Source organism: Penicillium canescens (assembly GCF_028828765.1).
Source record: "Penicillium canescens strain IBT 15451 chromosome Unknown utg000001l_segment0_segment0, whole genome shotgun sequence".
Lineage (NCBI taxonomy): Eukaryota > Fungi > Ascomycota > Eurotiomycetes > Eurotiales > Aspergillaceae > Penicillium > Penicillium canescens.
Genome location: NW_026703963.1, coordinates 1,901,011 through 1,921,422, shown reverse-complemented (window position 1 = coordinate 1,921,422; position 20,412 = coordinate 1,901,011). Strand labels below are relative to the sequence as shown.

Genomic DNA, 20,412 nt, shown 5'->3' with positions numbered 1-20,412 from the left:
TTACTTAGGGCGAAGACAATGCATAAAACGTTACACTCGCTTCCAGGCTTTCGTATAGAAACTGTCCAATACACTATGACACTGTGTACACATTTATGACCCCTGTTGTATCAACATCTATGGAGACCAACACCATCTATACATCCAATCCCACAAACACATCAATCTCACCGTCATAATCCCTCCCAAATGGGATCATAAGTACTAACAACAACCTCCTGAACAGGCAACCTCCCATCAACAATCTCCCGCCCATTAACCAGATCATTCTCCCTAGCCCTCCGGTCCGCCTCAACCTCATCCCTCGCAATCCCCGCCAGAATATGCCTCTTTATTAACCTCTTCCTAGCAACCTCAAAATCAACCTCAACAAACCAAAGCTCATCCATAAGGCCCGCCGCAGTATTCCACGGACAAACATCCAAACTCAAGTAATTCCCTTCAAAAAACAACACCCGACTCGTCGCCGGTATCGCAATATCATCATCAACGGGATCCTTAACCGCATGGTCGAAACTGGGCGCATGCAGATCCGCCGTTGTGCTCGTGACCGGCTCCCGCAGTGCCCGCACCAGTGAGAGGAATTTGTCACCGTCGAATGTGAAGGCTGCGCCGCGCCGGGCCGCGGCATATGTTGGGTCTGGCATTGCTGCTAGCTGCGCGCGTGTTAAGTGGTACCCGTCCATTGGAATTGCGCTGGCGATCGGGGGTGCGGTGGGGTTTTCGGAGGCGTGGATTTTGTTGATTCGGGCAGCCATTGTGATTGCCAGGCCTGTTTTGCCGGATCCTGGGATCCCGCTTATCGCGATCATTAGGCGTGCGTCGTCTGGTGTTGAGCAGAATTTTGCTGGCGGGTTTGTTAGCTTGGGGTTTGTGGATGGGTGTTGGGGGTGAGGGTGCTTTGGAGGTAGAGGAGGGTTTGGAGGGGTCCTTTTGAGTTGCTGAGGCTGGGAGGAGGTGTCTTGTATGTTTCTTTTTCTTCTCTCCCCTGGGTTGTGTTGGTGGTTTGCTTACCCCAGGCCTTGTTGACCAAGTGGTCTACCTGATGATCCATGTTGCTGACTTCGGTATGTAGATGGAGGGATTGACTCGGGACCGCGTGTATATGTGACAATGGAGGCTAGTACCCTCGGCGGGAGAGGATTGTGCTGGTCACTGGAATTGATCCGAGGTGTCTTGGTTGTTGGGCGGGATGTGATACAGGGTAGTTCGGTATTGCAAGAGTGCTGCGGTTGCAATTGCTGTGCAGTAGATGTGACAGTAGGTGCTAATTATGGCTGTTGTCGGATCGTCAGAGGTGTGGGAGTATGCCAGCTGCACAGCTTGTTCAATTCCCAGATATCGTGGCGGGGTCTCCAGGACTGAGTGGGGACGGCTGTACTCCGGAGATACGTCACCGCACATTTGTCTTCCCTTTCACCTACACATCGCTCCAGGAATCAAGGTACTAACGTTACATCCAGAGTATAGAATAGCTTTGCGACTCCAAAGTACATCTAAAGACGCGTCGACATGTGAAGGTCACGTTCAGACTTGCCGGATACAGCACGGGATGTGACCGATCGGCTTATAACCTTCCCAATTCACCCATTGTCATTGGACAGAAAACACTACTCTGAACCCCTGGAGTCCCCGAATATCTTTACATCATAGCCATATTTATAAAGTGACATGTGCAGGGAGTATCGTATTCCCAACATAACGTTGGGTAGAAGTTCATTTTGTTCGAAACGATTATGAAAATTACATCATAAGCATATCAATACAAAAATCGAAATCGCTGAAGACGACAGCGCCCTTGCCAGATCCATAGCAAAGGCCGAGCTTGGTACTGCAGCCAGTGCAGCATAACCGAAAGACAGAAGAATCAAACAACTTTCGACTCCAGTAGTGAGTCCTTTTATGATTCATAACAACGCCCCGTGGTCCAGTCCAACACAATTAAAAAATATCCGGTGGAATTCAGTCCCTGTGAAAGAAAACGCCATCGCCAGTATCAAATGTCATGTCATGTAATGCGAAAATTGGTCCTCAAAGGTCACCGCGGTTAGGCTGAGAAGCGCCTTCGTTGTCCGTCGAGTCCATGCTCGCGCTGAGACCTCGGTCGAGCGTTCGTGCCAGACCCGCAGCCGCCCACCAGTCGTCCGGAATGTCTTCACGGCGGGCAAGTCGATCCAGGATGGCCTGCATCTGCTGGAGATCGTCATTATTGTGATCGGTGATGGAAAGTGAAATGGTAGGAACGGGAGGGTGCCTGCTCAGGGTCGAGCGGATATCTGGGAAACGTTGGAGCGAGAGGGGCATGGTGCTGGGCTGACCAATGAACCGGCGGTAATTTACAGGTGTATCCTCGTCGTCCGAAGAAGAAAAGTCACAAGGGTTGAGATGGTCAGGGTAAGGGTCGAGCGCGGCGTTGCGGGTAGAGCTCAAGGAAGATGGTAGAGTCGAGTTGGTAGAGGCGCGAGTAGTTCCATTGCGAGTAACATCAGGCGCAGAAGCGGAACTTGAGGCGAATGAGGTGTCATTGGAAGGTAGCGTGGCATCGGGCGTGATGGTCGACAACAAAGTTTCCCACGCGATAGTATCGCGATCTCCGTCAGGACTCGGGCTGCGTTGGCGATCCCCAAGCCCATCCATCGCGGTCTCTCGGTTCAGTCGACTTGGCTGGGCCGCGTTTCGATTGATACGAATGAGGCTTGACGGCATGAAGAAGGAAGGCTCGTCACTGGGGCTGTCTGTGCGACGCAGGGGCGGAAGCCGCATGTCGTCCGAGGAGGGAGTTGAGGAGCCGCGGGTATGGTATGCGGCAGCTGGAGCAAAGTTCGGGGTGAATGAAGGGCTACCGTTGCGGAAGCTCTGAGGGTGAAAGCCTGGGCGACCAAGCAGGTCGGTCAAGGCTTGATTTTCACGCAGGGAGTAGGATTGATCGGACCGCTGGCGGTGATTCCGGCGCGAGGAAGGACCCCTGCTGAAAGCCTCGCGTTGAGCTTGCGCCAATGTCATTCCATCCTCACTTATCCCGTTGTTCTGCACAGGAGATCGCCGGGGGAGATCACTGCCGCGTCGGAGCTCATCGATAACCTGCGACTGAAACGAAGCCAAGACATTCCGGCGCGCACGAGAGATACCGTGGCGCGATGAGCCCCGACGGCCGATGGTCGAACGCGCAGCAGCAGTGCGGTCCTTCTCGATAGCAGACTTATGTACCTCGGCCTTGGAAGGCTCACGCCACATCCTATATTGAAGTCAGTCGCGTGCGACAATGTCGCGCGAAGTGAGCAGTATGACTTACGGGATACCCATTCCGTAAAGAAGTCAGAGTGAAAACGAGTGAAAAAGAACGATGCGAAAACGCGACTTGTAGATAACAGTGGGTATGGGATGGAGAACGGGTGAGATTGGGGATTTTTGCCAGCCTCAGGCCGGAAGTGGCTGGAAGGTCACGTGTACCTCCGCGGTCATCTCCGGACAGCAGCAAGTCCCCGCTACTATGCACGTTCAGCTTAGGCTTCCTACGATGCCCACGATGAAGCCCTGAAGCTACGTTTACTACTTACTGCACCCATATAATGACGACTGACCTCAAACCACTCACCACGATACGATACCACCGGGATGATTGAACTAGGATTGAGTAGGGTCGCGAGTCTGCTTCAGCAGACTCCGCTTACATGGAAGGCCATTCATATTGCTGGGACCAACGGCAAGGGCTCTATCAGTGCCTACCTGTCCCATCTGCTGGCTACTGGAGGAGTTCGTTGCGGACGCTTCACTTCCCCGCATTTGATCGATCGGTGGGACTGCATCACCATCGGCGAGAAGGTGGTCCAGGAATCCCTCTTTCGACAGATAGAAGATCAGGTCAAACTACGAGACCAGGCGTTAGGCATCGGCGCCTCCGAATTCGAGCTTTTGACCGCAACGGCCTTCGAGATATTCAACCATGAGCGAGTCGAGGTCGGAGTCGTCGAAGTGGGCATGGGAGGTCGCCTAGATGCCACAAACGTTCTCACCGATGTCCTTGTCTCCGTCATTACAAAAATTGGGATGGATCATCAAGCATTCCTGGGGTCTACGGTTGAGGAGATTGCCCGTGAAAAGGCAGGCATTCTCAAACCCAGCGTACCATGCGTGATAGACAACACAAACACGCGGGAAGTAATCGAGACGGTGAAAGATCGTATTCAAGAACTCGGTATTGATTCATCGTTCGTCTCTCCCGCGCAAGTCTATGAAGAACTTCCGCCGCTTGCGTCTTTGTTTAAGAAGCTCGACTTGGAGCCCCATCAACAAGAAAATATGTGCTGCGCAGTCTCCGCTCTGCGCCTTGCCTTGTCCCAACTCCGACCTGAGTCAGATGTCTTCTCGTTGCTTCCATACCTTGCCGACGTGACTTGGCCAGGCCGACTGCAAAAGATCGCCCTCCAACCCTTGGTTGACCGCGCAGAGCCTATTCTACTCGACGGTGCTCATAATGCACAGTCTGCCGAAGTACTTGGCAAATACGTGGATCGCAAGATGCGTACCAGTGGAAAGCCAGTCACTTGGGTTGTTGCCGCATCAAGTGGTAAAGACCTGGCTGGAGTATTCGGCTCCATTATCCGCCCCGGGGATCGTGTTGCAACGGCCCAGTTTGGACCCGTGGATGGAATGCCATGGGTGACTTCAACCAATGCTCAAGAACTCGCTTCTTCAATTCAAGCTATCCACAATATTGGCCAAGTCCAGAGCTTCGAGGGTGATCTACTCCCTGCTCTCAAATGGGCCAGTCAAGAGGCCCAGGGCGAGTCTCTTGTCATTGCTGGTAGCTTATACCTTGTCTCCGATGTGTTGCGTCTTCTTCGAGAGGCACAGAAATGATACCCTGTATAAATCGCTTGATAGATCGCGTTGAACTTTAGCATGGTTGATCCACGTTGATTGTAAATAATAGACAATTTGACCAAAACAACACTTTTTTGGGCACTTTTCTTCCTTGTAATTCAATTTTTTCGAGTAAATCGTAATTCTCATGTTATACCTCGGCCATAGATATTGAGTATTAATTAAGAAGATTCCGTAAAACTTGTTACCGTAGGGCTGATCGGCGATTGTCCAGCACAGCCTGCATGATGCGGGTGGAGAAAGTTCAAAACAACCACGATTTCTTTGCAGCCAACCCCTTCACGCCCTGTCGCAGCCTTTCCGATATTGTTGTTCACCGGAATCTGTCCAGACCATCGTATTTATCTGGATATCTCGCATGCGCCTCGATTTGCTGTTGCAACGGCTCTCTAGAGCGTGAGAGCTGAATCCCTCCTGTAATGTCCGCCTGGTGAGACCCTTCCCCAACACTTGCAAAACAAATGTTGTTTCCCGCTTGTTCTTGATGCGGTGAATGCTTCAGATTAATTAACAATCCTCAACTAGATCCTGCGGACATGACCTCTGAGACTGTTGCTATCAGCTCTTGCCTCCTTCCTAGCTTCCACCCCACCCCCTCTACCTGAAACCTCGTCCTGAGACCAACAACCCGACCAAACACCTACTGGGATAAGCTTAATCCTGGTTCGAGCTATTATGGTCTCTCGGTCCGCCGAAGGGAATGAGGGGCAGACTCGCCCTCTCACCCCCTCCTCCAGGACGCCCGGAACCCCGATAAAGCCGCGACTGACACGAGTTGGAACAAGTCCGTCGAAGCGTGAAGAGAAACCGAAGGATGATAAAGTGAAGTCGTCGGCGAAAGATGTCGCGGAGCTCAAAGACTACGTAGGAATATGTCTTCAGTATGGGTTGGGCAGATGCTGACTGGCTTAACAGCAATTGGGTGACTGTTTGGGCAAAGGTGCTTTTGGTTCAGTCTACCGCGCACTGAATTGGAACACGGGGGAGACCGTCGCAGTCAAGCAGATCAAGTTGACGGACCTCCCCAAGAGCGAATTGCGCGTTATCATGGTATATTGGTTGCTTATCCTTCGGGGATTTGATATGGCTAACGCGCGGTGTAACAGCTTGAAATTGACCTTCTGAAAAACCTGGATGTGAGACACTTCCGACGATATGTTTGACTGAGCTTCTACTGATCTTTATACTCGCAGCATCCCAATATCGTCAAGTACCATGGCTTTGTGAAGTCTGCCGAAACCCTAAACATCATCTTGGAGTACGTTTCTTTGGGTTCCATGGTCATTGGACCGCAAATCTAACATTGACAGGTATTGCGAAAATGGTTCCCTGCACTCGATTGCAAAGAACTTTGGTCGTTTCCCAGAGAATCTCGTTGGTCTCTATATGTCCCAAGTTCTTCATGGTCTGCTGTACCTACATGAACAGGGAGTCATTCACCGAGATATCAAGGGTGCCAACATTTTAACCACGAAAGAAGGTCTTGTCAAGCTTGCAGATTTCGGTGTCGCGAGTCGTACCACGGGATTGAGTGAATCGAGTGTGGTTGGTACGCCATATTGGATGGCCCCTGAGGTCATTGAACTTTCCGGTGCAACAACGGCTTCAGATATCTGGAGTTTGGGATGCACCGTCATCGAGCTTCTCGAGGGGAAGCCCCCTTATCACAACATGCAACCGATGCCAGCATTGTTTCGTATCGTAAACGATGATCATCCTCCCTTCTCGCAGGGTGCCTCACCGGTATGCTTTCTTCCCATCACTGAGATTGTCTAGTACTGACATCATCTAGGCTGTCAAAGATTTCCTTATGCAATGCTTCCAAAAAGATCCTAACCTCCGTGTTTCCGCACGAAAGTTACTCAAACATCCATGGATTGTCAATGCCCGTAGATCAGACTCGGTGGTTCCCAAGAAGTCGACAGAATATGAAGAGGCTGTCAAGAGTGTCCAAGAATGGAACGAAGCTTTGCGGTCACCCGAAGCAGGGACTTCAAAAAGGATACAGAAGCCTGACTACCATAATCCTGCCGCCATTCCATCTTCTCGAAACACTCCATTGGTAGATACTCTACCATCACCAACTTCTATCAAAACCACAGATAGGTTTCGCTCACCCGAGTCCGCGCAGGATGACAATTGGGATGATGACTTCGCTACTGCGATCTCTCCTAGCGCACTCAAGTTGCCGCATCTACGCCCACACGATAACTTCGGAGGCATGCTCTCTTCTGAAAGACTGAAAGCGTTCGCCTCTCTGGATGGGACGATACTCAAATCCGATGACAGCTTCGAGGAGGAAAATTCAGGATTCTCGGAAAATGATCCTCTCCAAACGATTCGACCATATCCTACTAAGCCAGCAGCACAAGAGCCTTCGAAATCCTCGAGTCCTACGCGCCGCCAACCTTCTAACCCTCCTGCTTCTGCTTTGCAAAATGTTCCTATCCTCACTCAAAACCCCATGCCCAGACGGGCTCGTCCTGCTGCTCTCTATAAAGAGAACTCTGTCGAGGACTACAGCGACCTTATCATGGCAAATGAAGATGTGCTAGATCGGAAGCTGGGAGGATACCAGGTGAGAATTCTGCAATCTTGACAAGCCATTGACTTTCTAACACATTGCAGGACTTTGAGGATGATCCTTCTTCTCCCATCCATGAAAATGTAGGGTACAATCCTCCCGATGATGAGTTCAGTAGCGCATACCCCCAGCTACGGAAGCAGCTCTCTGTTAAGCGAGACCGCTCTGCCATCGAAATCCAACGGTTTGCGGAGAACGAAACCGATGAGGATTTCTCCGATATTCTTGGTGCCGATCAAGCGGCTCTAGATATTGCCGAAAGCGACGATGGCTCGGATCAGAGCAGTACATTGATGTTAAACTCCAAGCTATCCAACAATTCATGGCTTGGCGACCAAGACGACGACGATGACCCATTTGCGCAGTTGGAAGAAGGATTCGATGAGATGGATCTGGAGGCTAACATTGCCCGTGACAAATACGCTCGTCTACGAAACCAAGTTGAGGGCCTCGTGGGCTCTCTCAAAACATCTCAGGATGAGGAGGTTCTCGCAGAGATTTCCGATCAGCTGTTCAACATCTTCTGTGATCTCCCAGAAACAAAGAACATCATCATCAGTGCTCACGGAATGTTGCCTATTCTTGAGATCCTTGACACTACTCGTCGACGTGATATTGTTTTCTGTCTGCTGAGGGTCGTTAACGCAATCATCTATGACGATTATGAGATCCAAGAAAATCTATGCTTCGTCGGTGGTATTCCCATCATCAACGAGTTCGCATCCAAGAAATACCCTCGAGAGATTCGACTGGAGGCTGCAGCATTCGTGCAGCAGATGTACCAGACTTCGACCCTCACGCTACAAATGTTTGTCAGTGCTGGAGGTCTGAATGTTCTAGTGGAGTTTCTGGAAGATGATTACGAAGATGAGCGTGAACTGGTATTGATTGGTGTGAACGGCATCTGGAGTGTCTTCGAGTTACAAGTAGGTATTCACTTCGTTGCACGTTGCTCCCCAGGCTAACATCTTTTCAGGGCTCCACTCCCAAGAACGATTTCTGTCGAATTCTGTCTCGAAACTCTGTCCTTGATCCTTTGTCTCTAGTGCTGAGTCGGGTCCTCGACGAAGACGGGGAATTGGCAGAGGTTATTGAGGGTCGCATTGCCAACATCTTCTTCATTTTCTCGCAGGCCGAGAATCATGTCAAGGAGATGGTGGCCGAACGAACAGTCCTGCACAGTAAGTATTTTCTAGGGAAATTTGTAGGTTTGATGCTAACTATCACTTCCAGGAGTCTTGAAAGAACTCAGGCGCATGAGCCCCGTCCACCAGATCACAATGTTGAAGTTCATCAAGAATTTGTCCATGCTGTCAACCACGCTGGATTCACTTCAAAACTCCAATGCCATCGATGTCTTAACTGACCTGCTTCGATTTAATCTGAAACGGACCCATTTCCGCGAGGTGTCGAATCAGATCCTGAACACGATCTATAACATGTGTCGCCTGAATAAGTCTCGGCAGGAAGATGCAGCATTGAACGGCATTGTCCCGCTTTTGCAAAAGATCGTCATGACAGAACGGCCGTTGAAAGAATTTGCTTTGCCAATTCTTTGTGACATGGCACAGTCTGGAAAGGTTGGTCGTCGGGAACTGTGGCGCAACAAAGGCCTGGCCTTTTATATCACTCTCCTCGCGGATCCTTATTGGCAAGTTACTGCCTTGGATGCTGTTTTCACCTGGTTTGTTCCTCTCCCAAAACTATATGTTTCCTTAACTGACAATGACCAGGCTTCAAGAAGAGACAGCTAAGGTTGAAGAGCATCTTTTGGCTAACCGCTTTGACAAAGCGACATCCTTCACTGATGCTATTGTACGATGCTTGACGCTTTCCAAGGCCAATGCATTTGAGAACATCCTCGACCCTCTACAAAAGCTTCTCCGTCTGAGTCCCCCAGTTGCATCCACTTTTGCACGGCCGGACCTCTTCACAAGACTGAGACAAAAGCTGCACCACACCAAGGCTGCGGTCCGACTCAACCTTCTGCGTATACTGTCTAGTATCTGCGACTCAAGTGAGCAGCAAGGTGGTTTGCTCGCAACTTACGGTCTTCTAGATGCCATTCGAGAACTGGAGAATGACCCAGCCATTCTTGTTCGAGATATGGCAGGGAAGCTAGTACAGTCAAGCGAAGCGTTCAGTCTCAGCAAAAGAAGACCCGCAAACCGACGACAAAGCACATCTACCACCCCACCCATTGCGTTCCCTGGTTCTTCTACGCCATCCACACCCTCGTCGAATCGCACTGGTCAACCAAGAGGATACTTGGAAGGACGAGAGACACCCCGGCACCCCCGAAACTCTCTCAGTGTTTCTTCTCTCGCCATGAGACCTGGCAGCCGGGATGGCAATAACCCAGCACTCGGATCTTCTGCAAATGGCAGTGCAGCCGCCCTAGCGAGACCTCGGTCTGCGCGACCACTCTCTAATAGGATGTCTCACGTCGACGTTCTACGTGAAGAGGACAATAAAACCCCGAGTTCCTTGAGTCGGCGACCTTCGGTCATTCCTCGACGCCGCCGTCCAACACTTGCTGATTCCGAGTGGACATGATCCAGCCTTTGGTGATCCATCTGGTTTCTTGCAACATTATATGCTTGTTTTACTGCATTTGCAATTTTTTTTCTGGTTCATTCTGACCTGTCCCATACACAGGCAGTGGCGTTGTCAACACCAAAGGGGAGAACTGTGGGTCGATGGTTAATCCTTGTAAAACTATTCTGTTTTGTACCTATGCGAGCCTGGTTGCTGCACATAGTCTACATACTTTTTCTTGAATCAAACATAATTACTTTGTTCTTCATTTGCGTTCCTAGTTCCTATATCTTCGAAGTGTATCGCCTTGTGTCAGATCCTGTTTTCCTTTGATATGACCACCTCGACAAGCAATCTCTCAATGAGTCCAACTTATAACTGTATAGTTCCTGATATTCCCCTATGACGTCGCCGATATGTTCGGGATCACGTGTGATGCTGGAGCCGATTGGCGGCGAGAACCGTGAAAATCTCCCTATATCAACAGATCATACGATGCATTGAACCCAGAAACCCTGACTACCAATTTCCGCCTCTCCTCAATTTCATTTCTCCTGCTGTTAGGCCCGTGGCCTTCGCTACGGAATGAGCGCAGCGCTTCGTTTGCCGTGGCGGGCAATCAAGTCTGAATCCGTCACGGTAATCGGCAAAACATCAATTGCCTCGACTTTGGGCTCTTCCTCTCGTTTGACCACAACCGCGCCGCTTCGATCATTGCCCTTTGTTAGTGCAGCCGGTACACCGTCATGGGACTGTACGCGATACCCCTCGAGTTCGATTTCTACTTCTTCTGGTCGTTGCTTCTCTACGCGGACCTCGCCTCTCTTGTCGCAGGTACAAGGTGAAGCGGGTACAAGGGAGAGTGGAAAGAAGGGTGGACTTCGGCGGAAAATTGTCGTCTTGGCTATTGTAGGTTTGCTTGGTGTCGGGGCAGTGACATTGTCCCCCAATGCGAAGCATGCGTATGAAGCGGCCAAGAGAAGTGGGCGTGTTGCTGGCACATTGGCCGTCTGTATTAATGAGTAAGTGGAGGATCTTCTGACTGACGTCTTCTACTCAATCTGAACCGCGTCGCTAATCTGATCCCATCTTCAGTTACCGCGTAACCTTGAAACAAGAAGCCTCGTCCCCCGCCGAACACGATGAACTGATTCGCGCATGCCACAAACGATGCGCCGAGCGTACCCTCCGAGTTCTCGAGAAGAATGGATCGATCTTCATCAAGCTGGGCCAGCATCTCAGCAGCATGGGCTACTTACTTCCGCTGGAATGGACTTCGACCTTCATCCCGCTCCAGGACCGATGCCCCGTCTCGTCAATTGAGTCAATTAGCGAGTTGTTCCGCGCTGATACCGGCCAATCCATGGACGAATTGTTTGCCTCTTTCGAACCTACCCCTACCGGTGCTGCATCACTGGCACAGGTGCACATTGCCACGCTGAAGGAAACTGGACAAAAAGTCGCTGTCAAGGTCCAACACCCCGCGCTTGACGAATGGGTGCCCTTGGATCTAGCCTTGACGCGTTTCACTTTCTCCATGCTCAAGCGTTTCTTCCCCGAATATGATCTGGAATGGTTGTCCAAGGAGATGGACTTTTCTTTGCCGCAGGAGCTGGACTTCCGCATGGAGGCTCAGAATGCCACACGTGCTAGCGAGTATTTCAAGGAGCACTCTGATGCTCCGTTGGTTATTCCCGAAGGTACGTATACTCTGCAAGCGTAGTAGAGGTAAACCAGCTAACAAAACCACAGTGATCTGGTCTCAAAAGCGCATTCTCGTCATGGAATTCATCGGCGGTCGTCGCCCAGATGACCTCGAATACCTAGACGCCAACAACATCGACCGTGACGAAGTCTCCGCTGCCTTAGCACACATCTTCAACGAAATGATCTTCGGCAACAACGCCCCGCTCCACTGCGATCCGCACGGCGGCAACATCGCCATCCGCCCGAACCCTACCCGCAGTCATCACAACTTCGACATCATCCTTTACGACCATGGATTATACCGCGATATTGACCGCGACTTACGCCGCAACTACGCCAAGCTATGGCTAGCCGTCATCGACGCCGACGTCCCCCGCATGCGCGAATACGCCCAGAAAGTCGCCGGCGTGACAGACGACCAATTTCCCTTATTCGCCAGTGCCATCACCGGCCGCGACTACAGCGTGCTCACAAAGAAAAGTGTCGTTTCTTCACGCACGGCCGAAGAGAAGAAGGAAATCTCCGGTGCATTGGGCGAAGGCATGCTTCAGCAACTGGTTATCCTACTCGGTCAGGTCCCGCGCATTATCCTGCTCATCTTGAAGACCAATGACTTGACCCGCAGTCTCGACGAGAACCTGCATACGCGCCAGGGTCCAATGCGCTCGTTCCTGATTCTCGCTCACTACGCTACGCGCACCGTTTTCGAGGAACAGATGGAGTCTATTCAGGAGTCTGGTGGTGTTTTCCGGAACTTCTTCCGGTATCTGTGCGCTTGGGCGGGATACCTTCGCGTTGATATCAAGTTGTCCGTCTATGAGACTTTGTTGTCTTTTAAGTCTCGATTTGGGCTTCGGAGTGCTTAGGCACTCTGTTTATATCTTCTTTGCAGTTGCTTTGGCTAGCTCTGCTATTGTTTATTCTGTTTTATATATATCCCTGGTTTCTTTGTTGGGTTATTCTCATGAGCATGGATTATCTTGATTGATCTGTCTGTGTATCAGCGGTGGAGTTATGCATTTTTTGTTTTCACACATGGTTAACTCATTCCTTGAACAGAATGTTCAAGGGATGAATGTTTGCTGTTTCCACAAAAAGACCCGGTGCAGCCTGTACAGATAGCTAGAGTGCAGATAGAAATTTAGATCATAGACAATTCCTTGTCATCTACATTCATCTACATTCATCTCTACGTTATATTGACGAGCAATATCTCTGGTTTTATCGTTTCATTAGGAAACTATCAAGGCGCTGCTTTTCAGAAAGTGGAGTTGAGAGTACCGATCAAGGATCCCATGTACCCGCCGAGGCGCCATCAGAAAAAAAAAAAAAAAATCTCGAAAGCGCGAGAAAAGAAAAAGGAAAGAGGAAATATGTACATCAAACAAATGGGGAATTGTTCGTTCTCATCTCGTCCATCGTGATCCGGGCACACATTTTCAGTGACACCGGTATCAACGAACCCCAGCCAAAAACAAAAACACATTATTGTCGAATCTTCCGACCCAGCAGCCGATACACATCCTTGATCAAATGATTGTGTAATGAAGCAACCTCAGGATGAGTCACAGACTTCAGAGAAACGAGTGTTGCCTCACGCAGATACTGTATCCGGCACGCTCACGCAAAATATAAAGGAAAAAGCAACTTAGATGGCGGCCGCGGGGCTGCCACCAGTCTGCTCGATCTCGACCTTGACGTCGGGAATGGAGCCGCCTGTCCCGGAGAGATCTGTGACGCGGGTGTTGGGGTTCTTGGTGTAGTAGTTGGCAATGGCGGACTTGATGGCATCTTCAGCGAGCATAGAGCAGTGAACTGAAAAAGCAAGTTAGAACTATGCACATAATCATTGGGAAGGGGATGGGGGAGACATACGCTTGACGGGAGGAAGGCACAGCTCCTTCGCCACATCGGTGTTCTTAATCTTGCCAGCCTCATCAAGGGTCATACCGCGAACCAACTCAGTCAGATAACTGGACGAGGCGATAGCACTACCACAGCCGAAAGTCTTGAAGACGACGTCGTCGATACGGCCGGAGTCCTTGTTCACACGGATCTGCAACTTCATGACATCGCCACAGGCGGGCGCGCCGACGAGACCGGTGCCCACGTCCTGGTCGCCCTTCTGCATGGAGCCAACATTGCGAGGGTTGTTGTAGTGATCCAAGACCTTCTCGTGGTATCCTCGGCGCTGCACAGCTGGGGCGGGAGTAGCACGGTTGATGGGTTGGGCGGACTGGAGGCCGGAGAGAGGAGCGAAGGCGCTGCGAGTTGCGACAGAGCCGACGCGAGGGGCAATAGTGACGAGGCGCTTGAACATTGTGATTTGTATTGATGTTATTGATGGGTGGTGTATGTAGAGGTGAAGTAGTTTCAGAGGCAAAAAGATGGATCTGATAGGGAGTGATGAATTCATAAATAATCTGATCGGGCGTTATATAAGCACGCTAAGCCTAATGGGGTAGCTTGTCTGGCCGGATTCGCCGGTGGTCGGAGATGACAAAGATGACGTTCCCTCTTTTCTTCTCTTTTCCATCTGATATGAGGATATGAGTGTAGCATTACATATTCTACTGGTTTGCTGGTCTGTGCCAGTGAGAGAGCTTATGCGTGATATCAGTTCTCAGGGGTGGCGAGTTCTCTGCACCACTCAAGTTGTCCGCGGTGGACTCATCCGGCCAACGTTGTGTTTCCCGCCTCTCCGTGAGCCAATCGTCGGTCGATGATATCAAACGGTGGAGACGGCTTTAGTGATGGGCAAGTGAAGCCTGGCGATCACACTGGTCGCAAATTCTAGTCAGATTATTCTGACTACACGTTTATGTCCACGCAGCATAGCAGAGATACTATACATTTCGGTATACATTGACGCCTCGCCGGCTACGGAGATATCGGAGTCATTACTCGGCCTTCGGTCTCGGTGAATTCGACAGGGGTATCCATGCTAGATCTGGCAAGATAACTCAACATTTCTACGGGATTTCCGCGGGGCTTCTAACCTCCCCTCAGCGGGGTTGCTTTGAACTACGCTGCACTTAGATATATAACCCGCCTAGTTACCCACTGCGGGCTTTGTTCAGACCCCGTGAGCATTGTCTTTGAACACCTCAATCTGAGGATAATCTAAGCTACACACCATCTAGTCCATTGTTCAATATGCGGGGTAGCAGGTTTGTATCTCTTTCGAGGTTCACCGAAGGCTAGTTCCGGGCATCAAGGACCCTTATCCCTCCTCCGCCCCCCAATCCCCCATCATTAACTTGCACTCAAAAATGAAAATCAAAATGAAAAGAGCATTTTACAAAGTTAATAAGTGGGACCGCACACTTTTTCTCCCCTACAGAATATCTCTCTACTTCTTGTTTCCGAATAAGGTAAACTCATTGAAATAAACCGTTGGTTTACTACCAAACCCAATTCCAGGATTATCACGACATTCCTTGTTTCTGTTATACTATTGTAAGATGGAGTAGAATGCTAAAACTTATGCTTCGTAGAGCATCTCCATTGGGCATATTTCGCTGAGATCCTGATATTTAGGGAACTGATCAAGGCATAGTATCTTCCCAGTTCAGCATAAATCGTTCAATCATTTTCCATAACTTGGGAGAAGCGACAAACATATTTTCCGAAGTGTCCGCAGATGGTTCAAATCGTGGATTACGACAGCACCACTTTAGGCAGCTCCTCAGACAGCTCGAGAGAGACTGGAGAATTGACATTCACCATCGACCCTGGGGGCTGTTGACAGAGACAACACCCGCTATAACGTACGCGCGGCCATGTTGCAGTACTCTATGGCTAAGTCTCTATCCTGCTTCGCCAGACAAACTCTACTCTAACCCATATACAATCCTTAAGAAAACACAATATCACACCATTGGACAATGCAAAAGGTTATAATTAACCAATAAGCTCTTAAACATAATGCAACTTGAATGCTAGCAATAGAACCCTATATGTCACAGAGCCTCACGAACAGCAGACTTGAACTAAAACCAGAACAACACAATTAGCATAACCACACTCTAAGAAAAGAAAGCGTCCACTCCCAAAGTCCATCAACATACCGGAATGATCTGCGCCTTCTCCATATCCCACACGCCACTCTTGACATAAATATCACTGTTGAGCAGCTCAAGAACCTGAGCCTCGCTCTCTGCAACAGCCATCATCATGCTTCCCTTGAACGAGGGGATTTCGCCGTCAGCGGGGTGGGCGTTGAGCATAGCGCCTATACCATATTAATATTAATGCTTGTGGTTTTAACTGTGTTGATTGTTCAACATACCACCTGCAACAATAGTTCCAGATGCGACGTGCGGCTTGACGCCTTCGAGGTGCAACCTGATAAGATATGACAATCAGCCAAGGTCCGGTGCAACAACACACAATCCAGCCAAGTCCAGTCATGCACAGCAAGGCTCCTAGCCCAGAATTCGCTGCTGTCATTCTCTGTGCATATCTCTGCATTTCTATACCCCAATCAAATTCACAACCGGGACAGCAAAGACTCACGGCCGGACTTCAAGACGCTTAGCCTGTGCACCTGGCTTATCAGGCAGAATGCAAAGGAACTCCCTCTTAGCAGGCGCAGAAGACATATTGCGAACTTGGAAAACGGATCGGAAGGTTGGAGAGGGTAACTTTTGGCGAAGTAAATGTTCGGACAGTCTTGCGGGTGTTGAGGGAGGTGAGATGAAGGTGAATGGTTGTGGTGGGACGCGGAGGGTTTGCCGAGCGTGGGGGAAAGCGGGGACTACGCGTGAGAGCGCTTGGGGGATACGAGCTGGCATTGAGGTGTGTTTCTGGTATTTTTGGGGTGTTATGGGGGCTTATTAGAGGGGATCGGGAGGTCTGGGGATTTTGGTGAGGGTTTGGAATGCGGAGATTGGGGTTTGGGGTTTGTTTGTGGATGTTCGGCCGAGGACTATGGAGATATAAACTGTATGCCCTCATTTCTTGGTATTAGATCTACAGTGGCATTGGGGCTCGAATCAACTAATATAATCTATATGGCATGTTTGCTTAGGGGCTTTTTGTAGGATGATCAGAATCGTACCAATTATTATATACAAGAACGAAGAGAGCCACCAAAGTGCGCTGAATATCTGCTTTGCTTCATCTGCAAGAAAGCCAGGCACATCACTGTGTCCCCAGTGCGATGTAGAGCAAGATCCAAGCTGCAATGTTTGGACTAGTGCCATCCACCTATCACCAAAAGAAAAGAAAAACCAAGGACGCCAGCTCGGACGTGACAAAATGGAAGAATGAAGGGAGACGACAATTTGGTGGAAATCTGCGTAGCAGACCGAAAGAATAAACTTGGCAAAGAGAAACAGACATGACATGACAGCAACGGCCCGGTTCCCGGACCCTAGAGTTGGTTTGCAAGAACAGAAGATCGAGATGGAATATCAAACTCGAGTGAACAGTGAATAGTAAACAGTGAACATGCCCGGAGGTCACCACCCCGTCTAAACTGTATAGGAAGGGGCATGTGGTCCCAAGTGCACGATTCGTTATATCAAGAGGCCATGAGAACCGGCGAACTCTATAGACCTGCAACCCGCCAAACAGCATTTTCCCCCGTAGCGCCAAGGTAACAAATACACACACTCCCTAGAACGCGGCAAGATACAGGATTAGGGAAATCATTAGGCTTCCGTCGCGATACATCCGTCCAAGAAGAGAAAAAGAAAAGAAAATGTGTCACAAGGGAAAGGAAGTGAAGCCGAAGCGAGTCCCGATTATTAGGGTGAGGCGCAAGGCGGGAATGGAAGCTAATGGATGTTCGGGGACGGGACGGATTCAAAGATCAACTTGAATCTCAAGCGGCGAGATTTCCGGCTGGAATGTGGACGGCTCTAAAACGCTTTGCGCTCTCCGAGATTGCCGGGCTTTTCGTCGGTGTCAATGTGCCAGACCACATAGTTGGGCAGTCCGACTACCTGGTAGCCGGCGCGCTTGGCCATGCGGGCGAAGCCTTCGGTCTCGGCTTGGTTCTCGAATGCGTACGCGGGGAAGTTGATACCTGAGCGATGGACATCGGCCTTAACGAGGATGTTGACACCGCCAATTCCATCAAGCTCCACCTCCTCGTCCTTGTTCTTGCGCCAGTCACCCATGCTGACCAGGTAGGTACGACCGGTGTCGTACTCCTTGTAGCCTTCGGCCAGAATAGTGTCGGTAGGCAGAGTCGCACGCAGGCGGCGACCGCGGTCAGATTCGATCCAGGAGTTGTAGTCGACTAATAAAAGCAAATGGTCAGTAGGCTGTACCGGATACACAACAATGTGGATATAACATACAGCGACCCTCGATATCACGGCCATCTCTATAGCGGTGGAACCAAATGTCTAAACATCTTGTCAGTAATTGCCCAGCCCGAATCTCAATGTCATCACGTACTCGGTACAAGAATGTCCTTGTCGTGGGCCATGAAGTCCTCCAGAATGCGCTCAGGGCAGTCCGTAATATCCACGTCGCGCCAGTACACCCAGGAGTGATCGGGCTTGAGAGCCGAGTAGAGGAGGTAGTTGCGGGCACGGCCAATGGCCTTGCGTCGCGGTCCCTGAGCAGCAAATGAATGACGCTCAGCTACACTCATCTCAACATCGGCACCGAAATCCTTCTTGATCACAGTAGCACTGCGGAATCGAATCTTCTCATCGGCGTGATTCTGGATGCGATCGAGCTCGGAGGCGAGGTTGGCCAGAGTGTCGTCTTTGCAGTCACCGACAAGGAAAGCCAGGTCGATCAATTCGTGGGGGTAGGTCAGCTTGTACAGGAGGTCGAAGTACTTGGCCAGGTAAGGAGCGGCGTCGCGGAGAGGAGTCAGAATGAGAACACGCTCATGGTTGAGCGCTGCTTGGGTGGTCGACTTGATGGGGTTCAGGTCGACTTCGGCGATGGAGGTGTTGTTGACTTCGTAGGGTTCGTGGCGGTTGAAGATGACGGGGGTCTGGGCGTGTGCATTCCACTCAACCATCTCGTTGAGGGACATCTCCATGGGTGACTTTGATGAGCCATAGCAGTAGAAACTGTGGACACTCGAGTCAATATACGATTCTGTGTACGTTCTGGGTGCGTTCTGGATGTGTTCTGGGTGTGTTCTGGATGCGTTCTGGGGTTTTCTCACTTTTGCATCTCCGACGCAGACCTGCTCACGCCGCGCCACATGAGGATCAGCAATCCAGTCAAGGCTATCGAGACCAAAAAGCGAGTCCGCGTTAATAAGACGACGATTGCCCTCCATGGCGGCAACCTGGCCTTCGCCGACTTCCAATTAACACCACCCTTGGGTAACAACATTTCGGGACGCTTGAAGAATTCAGGAGAACAGGGCGATCCGGGGTCTCGATGTCTCGTCGAAAACCCCCCGACCGAACGAATGTGGCGAATAGGAGAAGTTGGGAGGCGAGATGAGAGGTTGATAGGGAGGAAAAAGAGGAGAGACGGGATCGCTGGGGGAAATGCGAGTGCCAAGCGGAACGGCTAAAATCAGCAGTAAGACAACACACGACAACCCTCGTTTTTATGTTCGTGTAGTTGTTAATTATTGATATTTAGGAGATTCTATCTGATCTACTCTACTAACTTATCCATGCTTCGTGGTAACTTCGTCGGCCAGGGTGTGGTCTTAGAGATCTGACAGCAGACCCTTTTTTATCTTTATTTATAGCCCATGATCGACTAGAACCTCCACGGATATCTAGACTTAGGGTGCCATGACATTGTATAAGTATACAGAACTGTGACTTGCTCTAATTTGAAGGTTTTATGTCCACGCAGGGACAGGAATACGCATATCGTTACCCCTGTATGTTATTTCTGCAGGGATTGCGTGTACACACCTTGACACGTCCACCGGAGTACATAGACATGTATAAAGTACTTCACACGACATTAACACTCTTTCTTCGGCTGATATACCCACATTCCAAATCTCATATGCTCTAATTATCCTCTAAGTGAGTAGTACATGTTAACTCGAGCCCGAACGATCACAAAACACAGTGGAGTCTGCATTTGAGGATAAAGTGAAACATAGTTTCGACCCGAACTAGGATCTCCTACATCTTGACCTTTACTGTATGATCTCTAATCACTCATACTTCTCTCACAACTGAAGTTTATTCTACTGCCTGCTTGCAATACAAAAAATTACTAACAAAATGAACGTGGGGACACTTGTCCGCTTAACACCAGGCTAAGACTCGGCCGTCTCCACCGGCTGATCGTCCTTCATCAAAGCGCTGATTCGTCCAGACATTCTCGACTACTCCGTATAGGCATATGTAATAAGTTACCTGCAGTGTGGCTTCAAATCGGTTCTACTCTATATCTGTTTGAGGCGCAAACTATCCTCGTTTTCCAGAATATCGATATATATACTAGAAAAGGGGGAAGACACTTACCACCATGTCTCTAACTATTCTATCAGTCATTTCCTATATACTCATTCAATTATCTGGCAGAGACTTGGAAAAATATTTGTACAATATATATTGAGGATATTCTGATGGAAAAACGTAAATATACAACAAACATCGCCAAAATCTCTTATACATTCTTCTTATATAGTTAAACCTCCATCGTCTTGGTTGAGCATGAGAAATGATACTTAGCTAATGCTGAAGTACAATGAAATTTCATTAATAGGGCCCGATATAATGAAGAGAAGAAGAATATCACGA

At 49.8% G+C, this 20,412-nt stretch overlaps 8 protein-coding genes across 8 annotated transcripts; 3 read left to right on the top strand and 5 right to left on the bottom strand.

The window, feature by feature from the left end:
- Positions 1–47: 47 nt before the first annotated feature.
- On the bottom strand, positions 48–1,672 carry N7446_000733 (kinase-related protein). The gene is made up of 2 exons (XM_058509500.1): positions 1,015–1,672; positions 48–847 (listed from the first exon to the last, which is right to left on the bottom strand). The coding sequence occupies exons 1-2, from the start codon at positions 1,052–1,054 to the stop codon at positions 174–176; spliced, it is 714 nt and encodes a 237-aa protein (XP_058378479.1). The 5' UTR covers positions 1,055–1,672; the 3' UTR covers positions 48–173.
- A 7-nt stretch (positions 1,673–1,679) lies between these two features.
- Positions 1,680–3,379, bottom strand: N7446_000732 (uncharacterized protein). The gene is made up of 2 exons (XM_058509499.1): positions 3,293–3,379; positions 1,680–3,235 (listed from the first exon to the last, which is right to left on the bottom strand). The coding sequence occupies exons 1-2, from the start codon at positions 3,301–3,303 to the stop codon at positions 2,032–2,034; spliced, it is 1,215 nt and encodes a 404-aa protein (XP_058378478.1). The 5' UTR covers positions 3,304–3,379; the 3' UTR covers positions 1,680–2,031.
- Positions 3,380–3,615: 236 nt separating this feature from the next.
- N7446_000731 (dihydrofolate synthase) lies at positions 3,616–4,860 on the top strand (the record flags this gene model as incomplete). The annotated part of the gene is made up of 1 exon (XM_058509498.1): positions 3,616–4,860. The coding sequence occupies one exon, from the start codon at positions 3,616–3,618 to the stop codon at positions 4,858–4,860; it is 1,245 nt and encodes a 414-aa protein (XP_058378477.1).
- A 699-nt stretch (positions 4,861–5,559) lies between these two features.
- N7446_000730 (serine/threonine-protein kinase) lies at positions 5,560–10,024 on the top strand (the record flags this gene model as incomplete). Its single annotated transcript, XM_058509497.1, has 10 exons — positions 5,560–5,748; positions 5,800–5,934; positions 5,991–6,020; positions 6,078–6,142; positions 6,195–6,627; positions 6,677–7,462; positions 7,513–8,394; positions 8,445–8,649; positions 8,702–9,152; positions 9,202–10,024. The coding sequence occupies 10 exons, from the start codon at positions 5,560–5,562 to the stop codon at positions 10,022–10,024; spliced, it is 3,999 nt and encodes a 1,332-aa protein (XP_058378476.1).
- A 567-nt stretch (positions 10,025–10,591) lies between these two features.
- On the top strand, positions 10,592–12,579 carry N7446_000729 (ABC1 kinase family protein; the record flags this gene model as incomplete). Its single annotated transcript, XM_058509496.1, has 3 exons — positions 10,592–11,028; positions 11,102–11,706; positions 11,759–12,579. 3 exons carry the CDS (start codon positions 10,592–10,594, stop codon positions 12,577–12,579), a joined length of 1,863 nt encoding a protein of 620 aa, XP_058378475.1.
- Positions 12,580–13,361: 782 nt separating this feature from the next.
- On the bottom strand, positions 13,362–14,033 carry N7446_000728 (iron-sulfur cluster assembly scaffold protein; the record flags this gene model as incomplete). Its single annotated transcript, XM_058509495.1, has 2 exons — positions 13,362–13,528; positions 13,589–14,033. The coding sequence occupies 2 exons, from the start codon at positions 14,031–14,033 to the stop codon at positions 13,362–13,364; spliced, it is 612 nt and encodes a 203-aa protein (XP_058378474.1).
- Positions 14,034–15,675: 1,642 nt separating this feature from the next.
- On the bottom strand, positions 15,676–16,509 carry N7446_000727 (uncharacterized protein; the record flags this gene model as incomplete). Its single annotated transcript, XM_058509494.1, has 4 exons — positions 15,676–15,705; positions 15,784–15,947; positions 16,005–16,060; positions 16,232–16,509. 4 exons carry the CDS (start codon positions 16,507–16,509, stop codon positions 15,676–15,678), a joined length of 528 nt encoding a protein of 175 aa, XP_058378473.1.
- Positions 16,510–17,580: 1,071 nt separating this feature from the next.
- On the bottom strand, positions 17,581–19,027 carry N7446_000726 (ANP1/MMN9/VAN1 family protein; the record flags this gene model as incomplete). Its single annotated transcript, XM_058509493.1, has 4 exons — positions 17,581–17,963; positions 18,025–18,072; positions 18,125–18,756; positions 18,855–19,027. The coding sequence occupies 4 exons, from the start codon at positions 19,025–19,027 to the stop codon at positions 17,581–17,583; spliced, it is 1,236 nt and encodes a 411-aa protein (XP_058378472.1).
- Between the last annotated feature and the right edge of the window lie 1,385 nt (positions 19,028–20,412).